The sequence below is a fragment of the Osmerus eperlanus genome, chromosome 18 (assembly GCF_963692335.1).
Source record: "Osmerus eperlanus chromosome 18, fOsmEpe2.1, whole genome shotgun sequence".
NCBI lineage: Eukaryota > Metazoa > Chordata > Actinopteri > Osmeriformes > Osmeridae > Osmerus > Osmerus eperlanus.
The window spans coordinates 10,008,302-10,025,915 of NC_085035.1; the positions used below are offsets into that span (position 1 = coordinate 10,008,302).

At 40.2% G+C, this 17,614-nt stretch overlaps 1 protein-coding gene across 7 annotated transcripts in view; it reads right to left on the reverse strand.

Moving 5' to 3' along the window:
- The window catches only part of psd3l (pleckstrin and Sec7 domain containing 3, like), a 189,765-nt gene that overhangs the window by 28,673 nt on the left and 143,478 nt on the right, over positions 1 to 17,614 (reverse strand). For all 7 annotated transcript variants that reach the window (XM_062484652.1, XM_062484651.1, XM_062484655.1 and 4 more), the window contains one exon: positions 8,196 to 8,266. In XM_062484652.1, coding sequence (XP_062340636.1) covers positions 8,196 to 8,266 — 71 coding nt within the window. The remainder of the gene's footprint in view (positions 1 to 8,195; positions 8,267 to 17,614) is intronic.

The window sequence follows — 17,614 nt, forward strand, 5'->3', positions numbered from 1 at the left end:
AAAAACTAGAATCCCATAATATTTTTTTGATGATGTATTTTATTTTAGATGTGATTTTTTATGACTTGTATAGCCCCTTTCACACGTGCAATTATGTTGATAGGACACTAACTTATTTTGTGCTTCATTGTCAGGGCCAACAGACAGGACCTGTAGCGGGGACTGGCAGAAGATTTTAAATTCACTGTTTGGCACTTTGTTTGAAATAAAATGACTGAATGTTACATGGTAATGCTGCCTCGTTTATGATTAGCTTGAGTTAGACTACACATCACACAAACATAGTCCTCCTAAAGTTGGCTACCATGTAGCCTATTATACAAGAACAAGTAGCATTTGGGGCAAATGAGGTCTGCATATGAACCGCCCCAATATAAGCAGTAGAATTGAGAAATATAGGTTACTTAATTAACGTCGCAGTTACGGACTGGCAACGTCACAAAATTACGTTGCTAGGAGGTCGCGGTTACGGACTGGCAACGTCAGAACATTACGTTGCGGTTACGGACTGGCAACGTCACGTCAAAAGACGTATGTTTGGTCATTGAGTGACGTTGCGGCAACGTAAGGGCAACGTAACGGCGTTAGCTGGGAAGAGGCTAGGCACTGAGTTATGAAAGCCAGATTACCTAATTTATTGTTAGGCTATGTCAAAATAGTAAACGCAGTAAACGGTACAAGCAGTAGCCTGCAGCCGCTGACTGTTAGCACAGCCACATAGCCAATCTTTTCTTCATACCAGTCTGTTTGAAACGATCTAAAACGTTGTTGTCCCTTTTGCGGCAGTAGTCCATCTAGGTCTGGCGTAGTGAGCTCCCTATTTGCTATTAACTCATTTTTTGAATACAATCGAGCTTGGAGAAATTCCTCAACACTGTGATATCGGCAGACACCGCTGCTATCATTTTGATTTAAATTTTGCGGGGATTACGTTTACAATGTAGCTGGTGTAATGACGTTAGCTGCGCAAATGTCCATTAATATCTTGATTTTTATTGGTCCATGTTTGATACGTAACGTAGGTGATTACTGGCATAACATATTTACGTGCAAAGGCACCGCAGAGAACGTACATGTTGAAGAATACAGGATAGAAGTGCGCAAGTGAGTTTTTCGCTTGTCGTCCGCAGTGAATGGACAGTAAAAGCACTGCTTTTCAACTTTTTTCTTTGTATTTGATTCTGCGTAACTGCTACATTTGTCATCGTAACGTCTAAACAACTGGAATAACACACATATTGCATATATAAATCACAAGAATAAACAGTAAAAATACAAGTTTATTAAATAAAATGATTTAATAAACATTTACGTTTGAATTTTGGCAGGGTAGGCAGTGCCTTCCTTGCCTACTCAGACTGCACGTCACTGCCCACAACTGCTGAACAACACCGACACACAGTGCTTGTCTTATCCACCACTCTCTCGCCTGTACTACTGTAACTGAATGGGAAACCGAAGTTTTACCAAACTTTCAATCTTAAAGAGGCCGGCGAGTCCTCTATCTCGTGGGCCGCCACCACTCGCCATACTCGTCCTTAGTGCTGCTAGCTATCTCAGACTCACGGTGGCGCCAATCAGAGCTTCAGAGCTACAGATTAACGTCACTGTGTCCAATCCCGACCGCTGTAAACTACTATTGTCCAAACCCGAACGGGGTTTGGACACTCAGTTTCCGGTCTTTTTGCCAGCATTTTCTTTTGCTATCGCCAGCAAAGTGTAAGTATTATTATTTTAGGCATACCAAACAATCTGTGTAAAATTTCATGAACATATATGGACGTTTACATGTCTAAATAATATAGGAAAGTTACTTTGGCCGAAAGACCACTCGGGCGACGATCTTTCCTCTGACAAGTGTGTCTGTGTTGTCATCGTACTGCTACTATGGGTTAGCATATGAGTGTATTTCAACGCTAGCTTAACACTACTTTGTCTTGCCAATGAAAACACGATCATGTGTGACGTGATCTGTAGTCGAGGGGAGGAAGGGATGGGGGCTAGCAAACTTTGAGAAGAGTTCAACAAAACATCCAGCAGGTGGTGGTATACAGTCAAATTGAGATTTTATCGCATAGTTTGGAGATGTTGAAGCGTGATATCTTATTGTGGACGACATAATTACGTCCCTGGATATGTTGACAGCAGTTGGTGACCCTGGATCAAGTTAATATCCCCGGAAAAACAGCAGCGCCCAGTGTTTAGAAGTACGGTCGGGTTTGGACAAGGGTAGCGCACGGCTAATTTACCGGCGCCAGCGTCTTTTGACCGGCTCTAGTAAAGGCTAAGCTAACTCTAAATGTTTTAACAATATTTAGCTCGAAAGGTAAGAAGTTAAAGCTTAACGTGAAATCAGTTAATCAGCTGAAAACGTGATACGATTATTTTTATCAATATTTGAAGTGGCATTTTATCAGAATGTTAGCTAAAAACCGGTCGGGATTGGACACAGTGACGCTAGGTGTCCCTAAAGAACACAATTATCTAACAGTAGTTCCGCATTACATTAATTAATTTGCACGCACGTTTTATTTATTTTTATACTGTGTATTCTCCGTGTAATTTCATGCACCGAACCGTGACGCCCGTACCGTACGGTTCAATACGAATACATGTACCGTTCCACCCCTATGATACGCAGCGAGTGGACATTGGCCCCTTCCAGTCCATCCATCTACCTGGCTTCCCTGTTATGTTGTGCCAATCACATGGCACCAGTCTGTGGCCAGCATTGCTTAAACTGACATTTGCCAACTCTGACCCGAGTTGACCTTGGATTTGGCTTTTTTCTTAATGTAAAACTATGTTTAGCTTGTGTTGTGCACCTCTCTTTCACCAACCATCTCTGGAGGGGATCCCTCACTGAATTTCTCCTCCCAAGGTTTCTTCCATTTTTTGTCCTCTAGTCAGTCTAGTGAGTTTTTCCTTGTCTTCCTTGAGAATTGAGGTTGGTTGGGGGGCAGTTCTATGGTCACATGTGAAGCTGTCTGTGACACTGCTTGTAAAAAGGGATATTCAAAGGACATTAGATAATTGTTTACAGTACTTCACACAAACATGTGTAGTGCTTCACATAATAAAGACAATACGATGGCAATATGAGTGTTGTGTGTTTGTTAGACATCAAATACAAATATATGTATTATAGAAACTTCATAGTTACCTGGATGCTAATCACAATTACATTCGACACCTTCAGTACTGTGTTGCGGGCAGAATATTACTACATGTATAGGCTACTACTCGGCAGTGTTCGCATTTAAGCTGATCATATTGTCTGGGTTAACAGCGACGATTTAAGTATTACTTTGCAATATGTTGTGTCATTACCGGGCTGTGATATCGTGGTAAATATGGCTATTGCCTCGAGACAACCCCAAATACGTGTTTAGTAGCCTACATTCGGGTAGTGTCTACGGTAACAAGTTGTTTCAGAAGAAGCCAAACTTTAGACTGGTACTGTAGCTCGAATAGTAAAGTAGTGGACGACAAGGCAAGCTGCGTTTTTGATCTAGTGCAGGGGTAGGCAACCCGCGGCTCTAGAGCCGCATGCGGCTCTTTAGCGCCGCTCTAGTGGCTCCCTGGAGCTTTTTCAAAAATATGAAAATGGAAAAAGATGGTGTGAACATATGTTTTGTATTAATTATTAAAACAGAAATGTTGAAAAAATATTTAATTTACACATTTTTACAGCAAAATGTGCATGTGTATAATAAATATTTTATTTCAACATTTCTGTCAACGAAGATTTACGTCATAGCCTGCGACACACGTTTCTTTCAGCTCGGCGTAGTGCCAGACAGGTGGCTGTTGCAAACAAACCGGCGGGTGTGTCATATGGGCCATGGATCCCAAAGGGAAAAAGAGAAAGATAGCTGAGTTGAACAGAGGATTCAACCGTTTTTGGACCGAATCATTTGCTTCCAATGCGGAAGGATTGCCTGCATGTTTGCTTTGTAATGAGTTGTCAAATAACAAAAAGAGTAACGTGGAAAGACATTTTCAGGGAAGGCATGCTACATTTGCAGCTGAGTACCCAGTTGGGAGTGAGAGAAAAAGTGCGATTGCATGAATGCTCATTATGTATTTGTAGCCTACTTATCATTTTGATAGTAATATAGCTAATATAGACCAATTATCACCCTACGTCACACCACTGTCAAGCATGCTCAACTGCGCATGTCGGCTGCAAAGGACGGACTTCTCCCAGGTATACACTTGGATCAGGTCATCATATATCTCTGGCCACTGGATTTCAGAGCTTGACATTAACTTTTTGAGGCACTTGTCCTTTGGACAAATACATTTACGTTTCATTTGTCCATGCACAAAAGTCACTTGACCGCCGATACCTATAAATAGCCTGACCAAGTGATAGGGCAAAACTAGCCTGGCTAACGAAGGTCGCTTTCTCAGGCAAATGATGAATGAAACAGGCTTGGTTAAATAAATCCGAGATGCTGGCTATCTTCAGCAGGCTTGTATCTACAAAAAGCAGTCCTCCCTGACTTGTATAGTGGGGAATGGAGTGAAATACAACATTGTGCACACTGCCAGTGAGCGACCCGAGTCTGACTGAGGCTAACGACGTCAAAACAGTGTAACGGGGACGCAGTCTCACTCAGATTGCCAGTTTTACACAAATCACAAAAATAATCGGACCAGCTGGCTAAAAGCAGAATTCCCATATCTCTTTAAAGCTGCCCTGCTTGACTTTTAAGGTGTATAATTGACTGTAAAACTGTAAAATTATGAACTTTGTGATGTGAAGACATAGCTGCCGCATAAGATGCGGTCTGCCGGGCGACATTCTCACTCAAAGTCTTCCGTAACCCAAATCAAAATTCTGATGTGACAGATCAATGGGGAATCGACTTTTCTCTTAAAGGCTGTCCTTCTCGACCTTTTTGGTCTTTTTAAATCGAACTAGTTGTATAATCCGTGTACTTCTCTAGCCATTATAAAGGCTATCCTTTCCCGGTTTTCTGCAGCCACATTGCGCGCGCATCCCGAATGTTTACAAACAAATAATTGGTCTATAGACACTAGCATGTGTTGCCTTCATTATAAGGCTTATATAAGGCTTTTAATTTTTTGCGGCTCCACACATTTTTTATTTTATTTTTTTGGTCCAATATGGGTCTTTCAACATTTTGGGTTGCCGACCCCTGCTCTAGTGCGATCGAATCCTACTTCATGCGAGCTTGCGAATGTTTTATTTTCTTAGCTTCCATTTTTGTTGTCGTGGTGAATGGCTGTAATGTTGTTCTCACTACATTTTCTCAGAATATTAAATTATGCAATAAGATACAGCGACGAAACACTCAGCCATACACAAAATCGCATAGGAAACGAATAGACCCCATGTGTTTCAAATGGTTACGCGTAGGCTATTTTGATCGCATTGCCTGGGTCAGCAGCGATGTTCTTAGTATGAATTTTGGTGTCAGAAGGAGCTGTGATGTTGTGGTAAATACGGCTATTGCCTCGAAACAATCCCAAATACGTGATTAGTAGCCTACTTTCGGGTAGTGTCTATGGTAACCAGTTGTTTCAGAAGAAGCCAAAACAAGATGTTACCTGAAGGCAAACGTAGTTAATAAATACGTCACGATTTAGCTAATCTTTCATGAGCTAGAACAGCAGGGTAAAGCAATGGGCTTTGGTGTTATACGTGCTTTTGCTATAGTGCGATGGAATCCCACTTCATGAAAGCCTGCAAATGTTTTATTTTGTCTCCATTTAATTTGTCGTGAATGAATGTAATGTAGTGCGCACGTAGCCTATACTTTCATATTCGCCGCAGCAAATATGAGATCCGACTTGAAAATCGGCAGTAATATGTTTGTGAATTTGTTACGAATCAGGTGATAGATGAAGATTGATAGGTGAACGCACAGCTGGGGAACCAGAGTGTGGAAACCAGTTGGGCGATAACACTGGTCAAGACCACAACTGCGGGAAAATCACTAAATTGCCTGTGCATTGTTTAATTTATTTGTTAATATCATTACTTGTAGTGTCCTCTAATACAAATGGCTCCTACATTACTGTTATTGGATGTGAAACACCACACTTCAAATGCAACCAATAACTTAACTCATTTCTAATTTGAAATTACCCATCACCTCTCCTCGCACCCCAAAACTGAATGAGGAAGATAGGCAAAACAGTGGCTGTCTGAAGATGTTGGCCAAATCAGCTATCATTAGATTTGGTTACCGTATTTTTCAGAAATAAAGCCACGGCTTGTACCCCGATTTTACAGTTTTCTTGTGGTTGTACGGCTTTTATTTCGAAGCAGCTTATAGCCCGGGTTTAGAGCAAAAAGTGGCTTTGTCTCAAGATCTCTACAGACCGTGCAGCTAATTTAATGCTCAACACTTGAACGAGGGCTTATTACTTGAAAGAATAATTATTTACTGTGTCGTCTCAGTTACACTATAAGAGCTTGGTAATACAGTGACTTGCTAAAGTGGAGTCAGATGGCTGAGCGGTTAGGGAATCGGGCTACCAAACAGAAGTTTGCCGGTTTGATACCCGGCCATGCAAAATGACGTTGTGTCCCTGGGCAAGGCACTTCACCCTACTTGCCTCGGGGTAATGTCCCTGTACTTACTGTAAGTCGCTCTGGATAAGAGCGTCTGCTAAATGACTAAATGTAAAGTAGGCAAATGGCTAGTAGAACATAACATTGCATAATAATTTCACAGCTGCAAGACCCAGTGAAATGACACAGCTGGCAAACTATCGTTAGCTAGCATCACTAACGACATTGGCTAATTCAACTTCGGTAGGCTATCCTCACGTTACCTTCCTGACTCGTGGCTCCGTACCGGGGTAGGGAAACCTCAGGGTGAAAAGGCTATCTTCCCTTGCTAGCCTGGCTCGTTGCTGGTAACTTTGCTGCCCGGACAAATCCACATTTCACCGGAGAAACAGTGAAAAACTCCAAAGTAGCCTTTTATGCGAACCGGCCTTTTTGAGTTAATAATTGGGTGTGCTCACGCTTTCGGCGAGCACAACCATTGTTCTCTCACATATATATTTAGTGTGTTTGCTGAGAGCAAAAACACTATTGTTATTCTGCATACTTCTTATTATTGTTGGAATGCTGCTTCAGCTATTAAAACCGTTAAACTATCAAACAATTCAGCAGTTTCAGGCTATGACTTTTCAGCTTTCTACCTCGTATGCTTGAATTAATAATCAATGTTCATAATATTTTTAACATGGTTTTCCAATTGAGTTTTTTTTCAAATCCTCTCAATCCTCTTAGACTTCTTCAACTTTCAAATCCTTCTTCTTCCTCAATCTTTCAGCTAGAGCCACCATTTAAACTTTCAAATGTTGACAAATCCCTAAACAATTTTTTTTAAATTCAGTTTTTTGATATCTATTCTATAACTTTTTTTCAATATCACTGATTATGTTTCATGAGTTTTTCAAACAGTTTCTGAGATTTACATGGGTGTGTATGTGAGAGCCTAGAGTGCTGACTGTGAAGAGGAGCTTTGGAATCTGGTTGAAAAAATATTTCTAGTTTGCCAGCATTGCCACAATTTTCACTCTTCATGCTTCATTTTTGGATCAATAGATAGGAAATGTTGTGCTGGTCGTAGACATTTGTCTGTGGAATCCAACAGACTTACACATTTGTTCAGAGCCTTAGGAAAGAGAGACAAAGTCCAACTCTCGCCCCATAGAGACCAATACAAATCTGGTGACAAATTTCTCAGAGAAAGCAGAAGGTACAAGTTTTTGAAACTGCAGGTAGTCGTATTTCGGACCGCACAGACAAGTAAAGGATATCTGTGGTTTCGTCAGAGTCTTGGGTCTCGGAAAATATAGTATAGTTTTGCGTCTAGGTTAACTTGTTTGAGGTGTGGATGCTAGATAAATGTATGTTATTCTCTCTACCCAGCTCGTTAGCGAGCACAGCTGCGCCATCACTGTGGCAACCACACAGACACGCAACTCTGTTTCGTGCTTTAATATTCGAATAAAGAATTTGTATTAATACGGCAGTCATATCAATCCAGGTATACAGTGTCGTCGGAAAACTTCCTTGACAGTACCAACACATTTGAGCACGTCTGTATGTCTAGTCTTAGATCCTTTAGGGAAGAAACAATTAAAATCAAGTTTGAAAATGGGATTTAAGTTCACAAATAAGGGTTATGTCAATGTCTTACCTTTTGCAAGTAGAGAATCATTCCTTTGAGAACAGCATAGAAGGTTTTCCAACCTCGTTTTCCTCTTGGTGCTGAAAAAGAAAGTGAAACAGTTTAACTATGAGGTAACGGAAATGTCATGTTTGCACGTAAAATATTGTAATGAACATTAGTAATACGGTAGCAAGGTAAACTGTTCTTTAGTAGTGTGTGTGATAGCTTTTCAGTAGTGTGTGTGAGAGCATTTCAGTAGTGTGTGTGAGAGCTTTTCAGTTGTGTGTGTGAGAGGGTATTCTGAATAATGTCCCTCACGGCCCCTCATAGTTCTTGGCTCCTTGGTCACATAAAAAACAGTTACCAATGACCAGGACATTCTTCTCCTGCAACATTGTCAACAACAGCAGATCAAAACAAATTCCAAACCTCTCTACAACCATGCTTACATAGTCAAGATCATTCCCTTGAAAGAGTGAAAATGTGCATAAATAAACACCATTTTAAGTGGGTTCAATCCAGAGAGATTTAGGGAGTGGGAGTCTTCCTCAAGTGAGTGAGATTTGCTTTGAGAGACATTAAAATCCTTTTATCATATTACAGTTTTTCTGAATTGCTAAAACACTAAAACCCATTGACTAAACAAAGTTCTCAGTTGCCTGAACTCATGTAGCTAATTGTGCAGTCTGTTGTCAATACCGTAAACCATTTCACATTGTAAAACACAATTTGCAGATCTCACTTAGACTTTCCAGCAAAGCTCTAAACACATTCTTATTCTCAAAACACATTCTGCACTCTAATGCACATGTCATCCATACTGGTAAACACAAATGGAAACAATCAAATACAAATAGAGAAAACATGTCATTGATTAAACACAACCACTCAAAATTGATTTAACTTGTTTCAAATGATGTGACACATCCAATATAAGCCAGTTCAGAGAGCAAACAGGTTGTTGAAGGTAGGAAAATATTGCCTGACCCAGCCCAAAGACAAGAAGAAGCACATTGATCACATGTTTACTCCTTTGATTTTTGTCCCTTTTAGTATTGTATACTGTAGTACAGTGCATTGTAGGCTGTATAGTGTACAATGAACAAATTGTATGGCCCTGAACATTGTGCTTTCAATTTGTTACAGTACTGACTGCTCAATAGATTTTGACTGGTTGCAACAAATATCATATATCAACAAAGAACAAGAGTGAGTTGTGAGTAGTCAGATGCAGTGTACACTACTGTATAGGTATACAAGGAGGAGAAAGAACAAAAAAATGGCAGAGAGCAAAGCAGAGTAGTCATTTCTGATCAATTTTGAGCGACTATGATAGAACATGTTTTCGTTCATCAAAAGACAATGACGGATAAATATGAAATTAGTTTTTTGATTCAAAATGTACTTCTCCCTGAGAACTATATGTTTTGAACAATGTTTTCTATGTTTTGGTGTATTGTTTACTGACTGCTTGATAGTGTATATCATTTTGATCACTTTGTTTATGATTTGTGAGCAGTGTTTGATTTTGAGCACAGGTAAATCTGTTTTGAGGTGAAAGTTTCATTTTGCAAGAGGATTCAGAGGTTTTGTAAATAGTGCTTGAAGATGAGGTTTTGTGTTTACAGTTTTGATAAAATGGGTGACCGTTTCCAGAAATGTGTCTTAGCAATTGAGAAAAACTGTAATTATCCCACCTGTCCAGCAGGGAGGACTGGTTGACACATGGCATGTATTGTATACAAAACAGGGCCAAAGACTGCGATTCCAGAAAATCCTGTCGTTAGCTAATATTCTGTTAACAATGGCACTTATTGGACGGTGACACGCATTCTTGCAAAGCATCATGTGATTAGTGGGATCAGGGATGACTACGGAACTTTTAACTGGAACTGCTTTTAAAAGCTATTGTGGTACTGGCATGGGGCATACAGTTTTATTAGGGCATGGAAAATATTGAAGGAATGGTCTGTGAGCGTTTGGAATGTCCCTGTGCTACTTGTCTACCTGGGATAAGTTGGGCTTTCTGGCATCACCGGGTTATCTATATCAACCGAGGAGAAGGGCATTTAAGGGATAGGGTGACACTGGTGATATTTGGTTTCCAGAAGTGGTGTCCAGAACCTTGATAGGGATATTGCTAAACATATACACTTATGATAATGCACAAAAACCAACAGAAAGCTATACTGTATATCAACACAGTTTCATAAACTACACTGAACAAAATTATAAACGCAACACTTTTGTTTTTGCCTCCATTTTTCATGAGCTGAACTCAAAGATAAGACTTTTTCTACGTACACAAAAGGCCTATTTCTCTAAAATATTGTTCACAAATCTGTCTAAATCTGTGTTAGTGAACACTTCTCCTTTGCCGAGAAAATCCATCCACCTCATAGTTGTGGCATATCAAGATGCTGATTAGACAGCATTATTATTGCACAGGTGTGCCTTAGGCTGGCCACAATAAAAGGCCATCTAATCAGCATCTTGATATGCCACAACTGTGAGGTGGATGGATTTTCTCGGCAAAGGAGAAGTGCCTTTTGTGTACATAGAAAAAGTCTTAGATCTTTGAGTTCAGCTCATGAAAAATGGGGGCAAAAACTAAATATATGCATATGATGCCTAATTTACTACTTTAGCACAGTCAAACCTTCGACATGATAATAATCTGTGCACCTCATTAAGACACGGTACTGCAGACCACATTAGCACAAGAACCCCAGACTTTGCATTATGACTCCTCATTCAATGCCACTATCTTTCTGGATGAGCTTCAAAGGGTTGACACAAGACACTCTCTCCTCCCCATGGGAGAGAGAAGGGCCAGCCAAATGGCCCACCCTTCAGCCCCTCCTTACTCCAGAGAAACTCTGGATCGAACAAAGGGATCCATCCAAAACTGAACTTTATGGATGTCCAAACATTTCTCAAGAACTACACTCTTCATGAACACTTCAGGGATGATAAGAATTTATGACTGATAATTTATGCTTTCCCTTTTATGCTGTGTTGATTAATTTGATGTTTTAATGTAACTTCCTCCAAGTCAGTCAACCTTGGTATCCTATTTATTGTTATCTACTAACAAAACAATTTTATCAAATTAAGTTGTGTAGATAGATTATGAACTAAATGCAAGGTATGAACATTTTGCAATTTAGGCCACAATCCTAAAGTTAGATTCCATTCACACATATGTGAACCAGCTTGGACAACACCCAGGCTGACCAATGAACTGTCTTCCCTGCATCAAGACACTTCCACTTTATTCTGAGTATAAAAACCAACAAGAACAATCAATCGTTGAGTCCATTGATACCGCAAGTCCAGTGACAACGGATAGGCATTCAAAAAGGATCTCGCTAAACTTACAGGCTTACAGTCTCGCTAAACAGAGAATCAGAGACATGACAAGCTCGTCGGCTTTGGGTGGATTCTAACTTCTGACATTGCCGTTGCCAGGACACCAACTTATCCTAGTGAGCTATTCTCAGTGCTGGAAATCACAGAGTTCAGTTACTGGTTAAAAATATAAGCAGTTTTTCCTGTGGCAAGCGGTTGTCAGATTTGGCCCAAGTTTAAACAGCAGTAATTCAGTCCTATTTTGACATGTCAAGGTGATTGTGGTCTGAACATAATCTGTCCCAAATTTGGTGAATATTTGATACATTTTGTAGGAGGGGTAGGACAAAAACGTTTTATTAATTCATTCAAAATGGCGGCATCAATTCGGCTGATATCACAAGTTAACATGTGTCACACACGGGATCGCCCCCCTAGAGGTTAGAGGACACATATCTACAAAGCACAATAAATCTGACTCTTCTTGAGTATAGATCCCCTGAGATTGAAACATTATCATTACCATTATGATTATACTGCTAGGCAGCTACTGTGGCATATCTGGCTTCACTAAACAGATAAACCAGTATCATGACATGCTTGAAGACTGTGGCTGGATTCGAACCTATGACGTTGCACTTCAGAGGAACCTGTCTTATCCCAGTGAGCTATTCTCAGTGCTGGGAATTACTGTGTTCAGTTACTGTATATAAAAAAAGTAAGCCATTTCTCCTCTGGGAAGTGTTGTCAGATTTGACCCAAGTATAAAAAGCTGTAATTCAGTAATATTTTGACATATCAAGGTGATTGTGGTCTGAAAATGATTTGATTACATGTCCATGAAAATATGAGCAATGGCAAACAAGGAGTTCAAAAAAGTATGTTTTTATGAAAATTCCAAATGGCCGACGCCCAAAATGGTGGACACGGGACAATGTGATATATTTCGACTTGGTATGCCACGTACAATCAGAAGAGACCAATCTTGTGATTTATGAAAAATCTGTTCAGAAGTTATGATGCAAGAAATCCGATGCACTGGCTAGATGTAGCATCATTATATCTACAAAGCACAATAAATCAGATTCTTCTTGAGTATAAATCCCCTGAGAATGAAACATTATCGTGACCATTATGATTATACTGCTAGACAGCTACTGTGGCATACCTGGCTTCACTAACCAGATAAACCAGTATCATGACATGCTAGATGACTGTGGCTGGATTCGAACCTAAGACCTTGCACTTAAGAGGAACGCATCTTATCCCAGTGAGCTATTCTCAGTGCTGGGAATTACTGTGTTCTGTTACTGTATAAAAAAAGTAAGCCGTTTTCCTGTGGGAAGCATTGTCAGATTTGACCCAAGTATAAAAAGCTGTAATTCAGTCATATTTTGACATATCAAGGTGATTGTGGTCTGAAGATAATCTGTGCCAAATCTGGTGAATATTGGATACATTGTGTAGGAGTAGGGAAAAAAGTTTTATTAATTCATTCAAAATGGCGGCCTCATCAATTCATCTGGTATCAAGAGTTTACATGCGTCAGACACGGGATCTCCTAAGATATCACGAGACATAGGAATCACTTAAATACGACAAACAAATCAACAGTTATTGGTCAAAACACAATTTTGTCCTATTGTAACGCCCCCTAGCTCAAATGACACTACCTTTTTTCGGTCCTCTCAATAACAGGGTCATGAATCCATACACCAAGTTTGGAGTCAATGCATCAAAGATTCGCTAAGATATGACCTCACTTCCCTTTTTCCAGATCAGTTGCTGAATTAGATTGGCTGTAACTAACAAACGGTTGCGAAAATCAAAGCTCCAGGGGATAACTTTTGTTAGGCTTGGTCTGAAGATCATCTGTGGCAATTATGAAGAAGATTCGAAAATAATTGTAGGAGGAGTAGCGAAAAAACTATTCTCCTTAACATTCAAAATGGCGGACAATCTATATGACTGGGTATGACGTGATAGAGTGTGTTGAACTTGTCTTGATCCAGGGAATCCAATGATACCTCATTTTGGAAAATGCGGCATATGGTTCAAAGGTAACGTGTGTAAACACACCTTCAACTTTGACCCATTCGTGGCCCTAGATGGTTGGAATGGGAGACATGAAACTTGGTGAAATTGATGAGGGGACTGGTCCAAAGAGTGTGCCAAATTTCACAACTTCTGACAATACGGTTCTAGGGGCTGCCATAGACTCCCATGGCGGAAGATGTTTAATAATAAATATAGCTGCAAGCAGCAATGTGGTGGCCAAGCAGGTCAGATAAACCAGAAGAAACTTTCGACATCTAGTGACTGCGGTGTACCTGGCATCCTTTGCAGTGGCTTATAGTCTCGCTAAACAGAGAAGCAGAGACATGACAAGCTTGTCAGCTTTGGCTGGATTTGAACCTCTGACGTTGACAGGACACCAATTTATCCTAGTGAGCTATTCTCAGTGCTGGAAATCAGATTTCAGTGACTGCGTAAAAATATAAGGAATTTTTCCTGTGGCAAGCGGTTGTCAGATTTGTCCCAAGTTTAAACAGCTGTAATTCAGTTCTCTTTTGACATGTCAAGGTGATTGTGGTCTGAAGATAATCTGTGCCAAATTAGGTGAATATTTGGTATTCACCAAAAACGTTTTATTCATTCATTCAAAATGGCGGCCACATCAATTCAGCTGGTATCACAATTTAATATGTGTCAGACACGGGATCGCCCCCTAGAGGTTAGATGACACAACCTTTTGTGGACCTCTTTGAAACAGGGTCCCGAGCACCTGTACCAAGTTTGTTGTCAATTCAGCGAATATTTCCTGAGATATGATCTTCATCGCCGACTTTGATCAGCTTTACCGGAATGTGAAAAGGTTTGTGAGGCTTGATGTGAAGATAAATGGTGCCAAATGTTTGCTTATTGCAGCGCCACCTAGAGGTGAAATGGCATGACCTATTTTGGACCTCTTTAGAACAGGGTCCCTAGTCCTTATACTAAATTTGGTGTCAATGCAGTAAAGAGGTGCTGAGATATGACCTCACTTCTTTTATGGTGGCTTGGTTGATGACTTTGATTGGCTGTTCCTGTCAAAAGGTTTAAATAATCAAAAAACATGTGATGTCTTTTGTGAGGCTTGGTCTGAAGATGATCTGTGCCAAATTTGGTGAAGATTGGACAAACCTTATAGGAGAGGTAGCGAAAAAACTTTATATTCAAAATGGCGGCCAAATCAATTCAGCCACATCAATTTGATTGGCTGTAACTAACAAACGGTTGCGAAAATCAAAGCTCCAGGGGATAACGTTTGTGAGGCTTGGTCTGAAGATCATCTGTGGCAATTTTGAAGAAGATTCGTCAAGAATTGTAGGAGGAGTAGCGAAAAAAACGCTTTTCGTTAACATTCAAAATGGCGGAGAATCTATATGACTGGGTATGACGTCAGAGAGTGCGTTGAACTTGTCTTGATCCAGGGAATCCAATGATACCTCATTTTGGAAAATGCGGCATATGGTTCAAAGGTAACGTGTGTAAACACACCTTCAACTTTGACCCATTGGTGGCACTAGAGGGTTGGAATGGGAGACATGAAACTTGGTGAAAGTGATGAGGGGACAGGTCCCAAAGAGTGTGCCAAATTTCACAACTTCTGACCATGTGGTTCTAGGGGCTGCCATAGACTCCCATGGCAGATGTATAATAATAATAATTATTATTATTATTATAAGAAAAGGTAGAAACACTTAAGTGGCTGCGCCGCTTCGTGGCTTGGCCACCAATAAGAAGAATAAATATAGCTGCAAGCAGCAATGAAGGGGCCAAGCAGCATTCGATATGGAAATTCAGTAGCTAAAGAAGCATAGAAAAACTTTTAATAAAAATTATTCGCTTTTTTAAAATCGCAATGTACTTTTCGGCAACGCGGTGGCGCTACCCCGAAACTTTTGATTACCTTCACGGCGATGCGCAAAAGACGTATACCGAGTTTTGTAACGATAAGCCGATGCGTTTGGTAAATATGTCATTTTGAGACCAAATGCGCTGGCTAGATGTAGCAGCGTTATATCTACAAAGCACAATAAATCTTCTTGACTATATATCCCCTGACAATGAAACGTTATCGTTACCATTATGATTATACTGCTAGACAGCTACTGTGGTGTACCTGGCTTCGCTAAACAGATAATCCGGTGTCAAGACTTGCTTGATGCCTGTGGCTGGATTCGATCCTACAACCTTGTGTTTCAAAGGAGCCCTTAGGAAGTCTTATCCCAGTGAGTTATTCTCGCTGCTGGAAAATGCTGTTTTCGGTTACTTTATTAAAAAAAAGTAAGCCGTTTCTCCCGTGGCGAGCGTTGTCAGATTTGACCCAAGTATAAACAGCTGTAATTCAGTCATATTTTGACATATCATGGTGATTGTGGGAGGAGGATGATTAGATGACATGCTCGCGATGACATTTCCAAAGTTAAACCGTCGCAGAGACAAGGCCTCACTTCCGCTATGGCGTGCTCTTTGTCAAAATCGTTTGCGTGTAACTCGTGAACGGTTTGACTTATCGCTACCATTTCGATAATTTTTTGTCGGCATGGTCTGAAGATGATCTTTTACAATTTTCATGAAAATCGGAGCAACGGCCTAGGAGGAGTTTGAAAAAGTTGGCATTTCTTAAAATACAAATGACGGAAAAACCTTCGGGACGACAATGACGCCATAGGGTTCAGTCGAATCGTCTGCGTATAAGGAATCCGATGAAACCTCACTTAAACTTCACATGGTTCAAAAGTTATGGGCGTAAACACACCTCCAACTTTGACGCCTTGGTGGCGCTATAGTGCTTCAGGGATCGACATGAAACTTGGTGACAATAATCAGGTTCCAAATCAGTGTGCCAAATTTCAAAACTTTGCACCAATCGCTATGCATAATAATAATAATAATATAATAATAATAATAAAACTAACAAAAACAATAGGTGTCACAGCAGCTTCACTGCTGCTTGGCCCCTAATAATAATAAGAAAAGGTAGAAACACTTAAGTGGCTTCGCCGCTTCGCGGCTTGGCCACCAATAATAATAGTAAAGAAAAGGTAGAAACACTTAAGTGGCTTGGCCACCAATAACTAGGTTTCGGGCAATTCCATGGAAAGGTCACCCTCACCATAGAAAAAAAAAGTTGTGCATACACAAATATAACTTGTTAAAATGTTCACATAGGTCTATATTTTGTTGCCTTCCCCACTCAGATCTAAATTTATAGACAATTGCACTCTTTTACATAATATACAAGTTGTGCACTCATGCAAAACATTTTTTTTTTTAATGGCCGTTTTGTACCGTTTCAAGAACGGGGTAAATAGACTGCAGTTTTCAATAAAATGTTACCATTTAGCATTTTCTTGATTGACAATGGAATGATAGAGCATTGTGTATGCTCAGCTTGAGTTAAAAGCACAACTCCTTAAATGCATAAGCCTCTTGTTTATGAGTCAGTGAGTTCTATGGCCAAGTCACGTCCGTAACGTTTTGTAGAATAAGTTTATGCCATTCAAACAGTGCCGATGCTACAACATCCAAAGTTTCTGTGCAAAGCTTATTTATACCAATGGTTAGTTTAATCAACAAATCTTGCCCCTTTGTGACTTTTAAAAACTTTAATGATGTGTTATGGACGTGACGTTACGGACGCTACACAATGTTAATTTTCACAATACACTGTTCACAACACAATGTAAATGTTCTCAAATGAAACGGCAAAGCTGACAATCGTGTTTTTCGGCATAATGGCTGTTATAACCCCTTTCACCGACGTGTTTCAGTGAAACGGACATTCCAGTGATGATTATAGTCGCAATAATGGGTAAACCAAACATGATATAAACATATCTTCTCGAGTGACACTGACATTTCGGGCAGCCTAATTATCTTGCCGTAACTGTCTTTGACATAACCTAGATCCCCGCTCTGTTTATAGTATTTACTTCCTACTAGAGAGGCAACTCGAAAGTGCGCGAGAGACTCGATTGGTTTAGGTGTTTAAGGCGGCGCTCTCTAATTTGCTCGCACTACCTGTCGATCAAGCTGGGGTAGAGTTG